The 8,568-nt window shown below is 37.8% G+C and overlaps 1 protein-coding gene across 1 annotated transcript; it reads left to right on the top strand.

The window, feature by feature from the left end:
• The first annotated feature begins 399 nt into the window (after positions 1 to 399).
• LOC102787693 (uncharacterized) lies at positions 400 to 6,640 on the top strand. Its single transcript, XM_035906021.2, has 10 exons — positions 400 to 482; positions 570 to 637; positions 751 to 862; positions 1,755 to 1,903; positions 2,015 to 2,157; positions 2,242 to 2,404; positions 3,139 to 3,232; positions 3,336 to 3,414; positions 4,166 to 4,239; positions 4,333 to 6,640. Exons 1-10 carry the CDS (start codon positions 469 to 471, stop codon positions 5,144 to 5,146), a joined length of 1,710 nt encoding a protein of 569 aa, XP_035761914.2. The 5' UTR covers positions 400 to 468; the 3' UTR covers positions 5,147 to 6,640.
• The last annotated feature ends 1,928 nt before the right edge of the window (positions 6,641 to 8,568 follow it).

Genomic DNA, 8,568 nt, shown 5'->3' with positions numbered 1-8,568 from the left:
CTATGACAGTATGACACACAAGCGGTCAGAGACTTTCAGAATAAATGTAATATAAAACAGCTGAGGACAGCCAGTGACCTTTAGAGACCCAACAAAATAATTGGTAATGTTAGTTCCTGTCGATAATGTGCACGGGAAAAAGAAAGAGGAAAATTTTGCTTAATTTAAATGATTCCATCGTTTTTATTCCATAACTTTCCATATTCCCACTCTACTGCCAAACTGGGATTTTACAGTGTTTTACAGTTGGTCTACTCCCCCCTCCCCCGGTTTTATACGCACGGTTCTGTCCTTCCAAAGAAAAGTCAGTGAGTCTGACTTCCCCTAAATGAGTGGTGCATTCTGCAACAGCTTTCACATGAGAAAGACTGTGAGACTCGGACGTAAGCGGCACACTGTGCGAATGGATTTAGGCTGGAGCCGAGCAGACCGCTTTCTACGAAAATACGCGAACTAAATGGTCTCGTAATGGATTCAAACAGGTAACCTGGATAACGTAAATTTGACTTTCTTCACGAATCCGTCAGGTTTGTTAAAAGAAAAGATCTTATTTTCGTTTTTTCTTCCAGACAAGTTTGCAACTGGATCTTTTATACCGTGCTTCTTTTTGGATACATGACTGCGGCCGTACTTCCTGGTATGTGGATTACAGTAAAAAAAATAAATAAATAATAATAATATTAATACTGTAATTAGATAGTCTGTGTGAGCACTCATAATTTACGTATTTGTATAATATGTTTCGTTCAGGAAAGAATCCGACAATTGGCTTCAACCTTGAATGTACGTACGACTTCCAGGTGATGCAGTGTGAGCTGGAGCTGCAAAACTGCACTGAGTACAGCATGACTCTCCAAGACAAGTATGTATATTTTAATCGATGATTTTAGTATTACACCGATCAGCCATGGCATTAAAACCAACCGGCTTACTTTCACTGGGTCCTGCATACTAGCTCCTACGTGTCTGGACACGATTTATCTAAGGGTATCTGCCCTGTGTGGGGGTTCCTGGGTCGGCTGTATGTGGACCGGACTTGCATTGGCACACTGAGTGGATTCTCAGTTAGATTGGGATGTTTGGATTTTTGCTCTTCGTTGTGTTCCTCACTCGCTTTCTAGACAGTTCTTGTTGTGTGGAAGTTCTCAGTGGAAATCCCAGCAAACTCAGTATTACTGGTGCTGAGAGGCAAAATGAATGTGCACAGAGTTATATCAAACATAAAAAAAAACTAAAATAATAATCTATGGAAGTTAAATGGTTGGTACATTCTTGTGAAGAACAAACATATTGTACTTTTAATACAGTTTTCCCAAATTTGTTTTTGTTTCTTTAGGTTGTTTTTTTTCAGTAAGTGTTAAACAGTTGCAGCTGCTTTTCTGTCTGTTAATCTTTTTTGGGATTCAGGGGAATGTGTCAATAGAAGAGCACTGTTAATTTTATGCCAGAATTTTTGTGCCGTTTAAACAATGACTTTAGTAAACTAGAGTAACACTGCCTCAGTATGTGGGACATGTGTACAAAGGATAAAAATGTGGCGTTGTTGTAGCGGGAGGTTAGCATGATCCAAAGATGATTAGTTGGGTGTAACTGAAATCCAAGGTTAATCATTAACACTGCATTTAATGTGATAGTCATTACTTGTTACTCTCTTCATCTGTCTGTGGTTTCAATGCTGTGGCTGACAGTGTAAATATACTGTGGCATATGAATGTTTAATTAAAGTGTTTTGCATATTATCTTTTGCTCCCCAGTGACAAGAAATGCACTGTACAACAGTTTGGCATTGGGAAGTGTTGTTGCTCCTTCAAACTGATGCGTGTGTTTGGAGAAACTCTCACAGCAAAAGTCTGGAAAGATGGCAACATCATGGAGTCAAAAGCTATCAATGTCACAGAGAGCAGTACGTTGGCTTCTTTCAAATTAATTCCCATAACTCTGCATCTGCCAGAATGACTCTCTGGAGGTGAACAAACATTCACTTTAATGCTCTTTTGTTTCTGTTTCTCTACAGTAAAACCAAAACCTCCAACAATCAAATCAGTCAATGAACTCGAAGGGAATTTTGAAGTCAAGTGGACGTCAAACATGGAGGAATTTATAAACAATGAAATGACTGCTGTGGTGACTTACTATAAAAAAGGAGAAACAGAAAAGGTAGGAACAATGCCACAATAACTATTTGTTCTGGAGATGTAAACATGGGCAACTGTCAAACTCATTTTTGTTCCTCCATACTAGACATCTGGACCTTTCAAACCAGCCACAGTTGATGGACTAAATTACTATGTAATAAAAGGTCAAGACCTGGATCCAAGTTCAGCATATGTGGTCAGCGTGAAAAGCTTCTTAAGTCTGAGTGGCAAGTTCAGTGACAGTAGCGAAGAGTGGGAATTTGAAACTGGTAAGTATTGTCTTTATTCAGTTGTAAAACAGTAAATTGTGTATTTCTTAACTGTGTTAAGAGGCCCTAATTATATTACTATTACACATTCAGCTGAAAAATAATAGGAGTTTTAATATTAACTCTCAAACTAACTTTCATGAAAGCCGTTGTCTCCAGAGAAAAGTGGAGTTGAGCTCCTTAGATTGTAACATTACAAGTGAATTTAGAAGTGTATTCAAATATAAAGGATCTGTGAAAATCTCAAAAACAAAGAGATAAATAGTTTGTATGTATGATATGTACAGTTTTAATTTCTCTTTTTTAATCTCCTGAACAACAAAGCAACAATAAATCAATAAATTATGATGCTATGTCCTCTTTTAGGTAGTATCGATCTGAACATTCATACTGTGTATAGCATAAGATACAGTATGAAGACTTTTTTAAAAATGTATATTTTATCTTTGTAACTTACATTTTGGAGGGTGCATAGAGTACAAACAAATGCAATGGGACACTAAATAACTAAAAACAATCCTTTTGAGGCAATATGAAGAAACTGTTTAGGAATTATATAGCATTAAGTAGTGACACACGATGTCATCAACACAACACATCTAACACAAAATACAAGTCTGTTAGCAGACATATAAGCATATGCTATGCACTTTATCCTACTATATCTCTCTGCTGTATAACATCTGTGTAAACACTGCGATTAGTAAACTTATTTCATACATGTTATTTCACAGGTCCTTCCCGCCACAACCTGATGTTGGTTATCATCATCACCCTCAGCATTGCGGCAGTCATTCTCAGCGTTGCTAAATATGGCTGTTATGCAAAGTGAGTCATGTAGATTAACAAGTTTTTCTTGTGCCTCGGTCAGTGCATATTTCCTCTAAATACTTGAATGGGGTCGTCATTTTTTTCCTACATTTCCTTTTAGGTTGAGAAAAATATATTGCGATGCAGTTCTGAAAACTACAAATCCCTCTTCTCTTAATATTAATCCAAGTGAGCAGAAGGTGAGACAGGTGAGGTGAAAAACCTCTAACTTCAATGGTTGCATTCATTTACTTTATTATTAATAATTATTAACAATTTAAAATCTTTTGGTGATTTTCATTAAATCATTATATTGCATCACTTTTTCATCATTTGCCATAATTGGATTTACATTTGGTCTATAAATAGCAGTTTTATCAGGAATGTTATAGTCAAAAGAAAATCTAATGCATCTAGTGGACAACATTTGGCGATTAGAATAGAAATGTATCTGCTTAGCCATCAGCTGATGAAGACTGGCACTAAAAATCAGCTGATCTGCAGGGACTACTGCTGAACTTGAATTTGTGGCCTGTCTTAAGTGACACTATATTTAATTTTTCATTGTTCATGGCATAATCAGCCCAGGAGTCAAACGGCCTTCACAAACGCTAGGACTTAACAGAAATTGTGCACAATGTAATTTGAAAACTACTTGTGCTGAAATCAGAATCCAGCTCTGCATTTTTTAACAATACAACAGGACATGTTTTAACTGCTCTGTAAACAGGCACACCAGTTAGTCCTCTATAAGCAAAGTAGCAGCTTAACAGGTTTTTTCTACGGTAAAATCAGTCACTAAATCCTATTGTCCCAAAAACAGGGCAAACTAAGTCAACCAGAAATGATATCTTAAGGAGTACAAAAGGCACTTTGAGAAACATACTAAAGTTCCAAAAGATTTTCCTCCTTTAACTGAAACGTTTAAGACTGTTCATTCCTTTTGCTTAGGTCTTGAAACTTGAACACTTCAGTACAATCCCCATACATGTTGAGACCCTTATTCAAGATGACAGTGAACTGGGGTTAGTATTGACTGCATTGATGCATCACCATTACAAGACATTTCCTTGAGGATTTATATCTGGCAGTTTCAGTAATTGTTTCTTTGTATTCAGGTCGAAGATGTCACTGACAGACACAAGCTGTGGAAGCCTTCAGCAAAGCAGTGGGGTCAGCACGGGTTCCTCTAATCTCAGTTATACAAATACTGAAAGCCCTGATGCTGTGAATGGAGAATCTTCTATTGCTAAAGCTGCTAAGAATGAGCTGTGTAAAATATTCCCAAATATTTGCCCAATATTACCAGTGAGCACCAGTCTCCCGACACAGTCAAACAATACACAAGGAAGTGAATTATTCTCTGAAAGGAGTTCTGGAGTATCTGCATTTGAAAATAAAACCTATCCCTTCCTTCTTCCTGGCTGTTTACATCAGACTATGACAAACAACTTAAACACCCAGGGGACGGCTGAAATGCTTTGTGACTCTAATTACCATCCCAGTAACAGTGGCATGGAGAGATGTCCGGATCACCAGATACCAGCTTGTCAAGTTCCTGCACAACTAAGTGGTATTTCACCATCAGTGGTTTCACCTCTTCTATCAACAGACATGTCCTATCAAGAGGTCCCCATATGTGTGCCCATAGGGTCACACAGTTTTCTTGCAGTGGATGACGACTATCAGGAAATTCCAAGTTTGGTGAGGCAGCCTGATGTTTCGCTTTTAGAGCACAGAAATACTGAGCATAAGGAACATTTGGACAAGTCGGAGGAGGAGTCACTTAGAAAGAGCCCTGAAAGCATCTTAAGCCCAGTTGTTCCAGTTCAGGATGGGCAGCGTGTCTCTGAACTCCAAGTACCCACCTGTTTTATATCTACTAACTGCTCTGTACCAATAATCACAGAGAATGGCTATCAAAGTGTGTAGTGTTGTGACCATAACTTCAGTTTTAGCTCTTTCTAATACATGGATGCATGAAAATGATCTGATGATAACTGTTTCTTATAGAATATGATCCTGCTGTCATTTGAAAATTATTCTATATAGTAAGTCAAAGATTTGCACTGTGAGGACACTTAGGTTCAGCATATTTAAAATGTACTCATAACAAACATTATTTTATTTATTTAACTTTGATTTCACCAGTTTAGTCCCATTGAGACCAAAGATCTCTTTTACAAGGGAGACCCGACCCTTAAAGGTCTGACTGAATTTAACTTGACCGGTGGATTTGAGGGGTGAGCACAGGAGGTAGAGCAGGTCATCTACTAATGTAAGGTTACTTCAGTCTGCATGCCAATATATCCTTGGGCAAGTTTCTGAATGCATTCACCAGAGGGTAAATCTTAAGGTCTATTTGGACTTCTGCGGTAAATCTACATCATACATGACGGTGGAACTAGAAACTCCATTTATCCCTACACCACAGCCTTCCACACCATTCAGGTCGTTGTGGTACGTGTCGACTGAACAGTGGTTATTTTTCTCAGGAAGTGCACATCAGTTACGTAGAAGGTTGTTGTGTAGGTTTGAAATGGGCTTTCAGTTATGGCGTACGATCTCAAATAAAAACAAACTGTGATATTTAGGGTATAAGTGATGTACATGTTGCCATTAGAATGCTTTTCAATCAAAGTGAATTACCCTGAGCTCTGTTTGTTTCAAAGAACCATTGCTGAAGAATTTTCAGATATTATATGGCTATAATTATAACCGTAATTTATTAAGTGTTTGTTTTCAACAAATGTTTAGGGAAAAAGTTTTATTTTTCATGTTGTTTTATATCCAAAATTCAAGTTATTTTCTTTTGTTTTGTTTTCACTTAATTGTAAATAACACATTTGAAATGAGGCAGCACAGTGGTTCACATTGTTGCCGCACAGTAAAAAGGTCCTGATTTTAATTCCACGATCAGGCCAGGGTCTTTCTGTGTGGAGTTTGCATGTTCTCCCAATGTTTGTGTGGGTTCTTCCTCCCACAGTCCAAAGACATGCAGTTAGTGGGTTACGTTAATTGGAAACTCGAAATTGCTCATAGGTGTGAATGTGAGTGCGAATGGATGTCTGTCTCTGTGTGCTAGACTGGCGACCCGTCCAGTAGCCCTATGAGAGTTGAGATAGGCTCCATCACCCCCCATGACCCTGAAAAGGATAAGTGGAAGCGAATGGATGGACATTTGAAATGTATTACCTGAATGTATAAATACTGATAAGACCTAAATATGTTAAATTTGTCGTAAATGCTAAAACAAGTGAGCTTTAATCTCTTTGCTTTTCCCGAGTTAAAAAAAATGTTCAAAGTGAATTACTCTGAGATGTGTTTGCTTCAAATAGACATTGCTGAAGACTTTCAATGATCTACAGTATGCTGTACTTTGTACAGTCTCCACAAACAATTTAATATTAAATTCTTCAAGCATCATTGCGTATCATTTGTAACATGGATCCCAATGCAGTGACCCATTTTAGAGATTGGTACTTCAAATCAAATTTGTTAATAAATGAGAGCACAAAACCGATAGCCAAAAAAAAAAAAAACACACACACACACACACACACACAAAGAATGAAAAACACAATACAGTTGCAGCTACACTGAGTCATACAAATAGTGGTGCATTTATTATAAACTTTTCAGTACTTAGTCAATACTCCTGATAACGTAGCTCTTTTCTGTTCACGTTGTTTAATTCAGATGTTTAATGCTGGCTTCCTTCAGTGTTACTTGGAGGCTGGATGTCTATCAGGGTCCGCCTCCATATTGTGGTCTCAGCATGAGCAGACACTGTCGCCTCTGCACTGTGAATTTGCATGAAATCACATGACCAAAACAGACTCACCTGCAGTGGGTGAGCATGCCAGAAGCCAAAAAACACGCATTAGATATTCATTGTTTCATTTATTTATTTGTTTGTTTTTGTCTGGCCCAGAGTTTTCCCTATTGGTATGGCGTAATATATAGAAAATGTACTAATCATAAACAATAGCATATAATAGTAGATTTAGTAGGGGTTAATTAGTCTCATAACTGACTCATAAATCACTTACAAGTTGATCACAAGTCAGAATAACTTTGGTTACTGTTACATGCTGAAGGAAGACAAGGTTCATCAAGGTGCAAATTGAGGTTTATTGCTCTGAAACACAGCAAAACAGCAGTTCTTTGTTACTGATGGCTTCCATTACCAAAACTGGCCCGCGTTACTTTTGTAAGGGATTACTTTGCCAGTCATTCATTTGTCTGAGTCGCTACTGCCACCTACTGGCGAAACTCAGTATCGCCTTAGCGGCACCGGCACAAAAACAGAAAATTGAGGTGGGCTGGGGGCAAGATCAGTATTACAGTATTACACTGAGAACACTGACTTCATTGTAATACGTTTATAAAAAGATATCTTTTTTTTTTTTTTACATCAAAGTGTTGAGTATATGCAGAGTTTGATGGCTGTAAAGGCTCTTGCCTCAGGTGGTTAAAAGTTGTGTCTTAATAACGAGTAAACAGGAGTCTATGACTCAATTCAAATCAAGTACACATAAGGACTTTGAACTAGAGTCAATTTTGATTTCATAATTAACTTTTTACAATGAAAAATATTTATATTATTCGAGATTGCCAAGTGAAATTTTGAGCATTGATGTCATAGAAAATCCAGATTACACTTTTTAGGATTTTTCAAAATTTAGGAGGGATGTTAGATATTTACATTGGAATAACTATCATTCTAAATACATTATTTATTCCATTGTCTTTTTAAATTAATCATTGTATATTTGCTGATGAGCTGATTGCCAATAATTGTTCAGAACAGGTCAACCTCCAGCCTCACACAGCACAGAGGAAAATGCACTCACCTGCATGCTTCACAGTGGAAACTATGCATGTAGAGACCTCGGTTCACCTTCTCTGTGTCATGCGAAGGCAAGGCGGGTGGATTCATCAGACCAAAGCACAGATTTTCATTAGTCTAATATCCATTCCTTGCGTTTCTTGGCTCAAACCAATCTCTTCTGCTTGTTGCTTTTTCTTAGTAGTCCCTAGTAATCTTTAGTAGTCCCTAGAAATCTGTTAATTTTGGGAACGATTTCTGAGGCTGGTGACCTTCATGAATTATCCTCAGCAGCAGAGGTGACTCTTGCTCTGCCTTTCCTGGGGCGTTCCTCGTGTGAGTCAATATTGCCATTTGTTGGTTTTGCAACTGCATTTGGGGACACATTCAAAGTGTTAGCAGTTTTCTGGACTGACTGACCTCCAGTTCTTCAAATAATGATGGACTGTCATTTGTCTTTACTTAGCTGGTTGGTTCTTGTCATAATATAAATCCTAACAGTTGTCAAATAGGGCTGTCAGCT

Source organism: Neolamprologus brichardi, chromosome 1 (genome assembly GCF_056152115.1).
Source record: "Neolamprologus brichardi isolate AB-2024 chromosome 1, ASM5615211v1, whole genome shotgun sequence".
Classification (NCBI taxonomy): domain Eukaryota; kingdom Metazoa; phylum Chordata; class Actinopteri; order Cichliformes; family Cichlidae; genus Neolamprologus; species Neolamprologus brichardi.
The sequence above is the reverse complement of the archived record's forward strand: the minus strand, read 5'-3'. Positions and strand labels throughout refer to the sequence as shown.

Excerpts from the sequence above, each read along its gene's own strand:
- LOC102787693 (XM_035906021.2), top strand. Across the intron at positions 638-750 it reads GACTGCGGCCGTACTTCCTG|GAAAGAATCCGACAATTGGC; the intron begins GTATGTGGATTA and ends TGTTTCGTTCAG. Across the intron at positions 863-1,754 it reads AGCATGACTCTCCAAGACAA|TGACAAGAAATGCACTGTAC; the intron begins GTATGTATATTT and ends TTTGCTCCCCAG.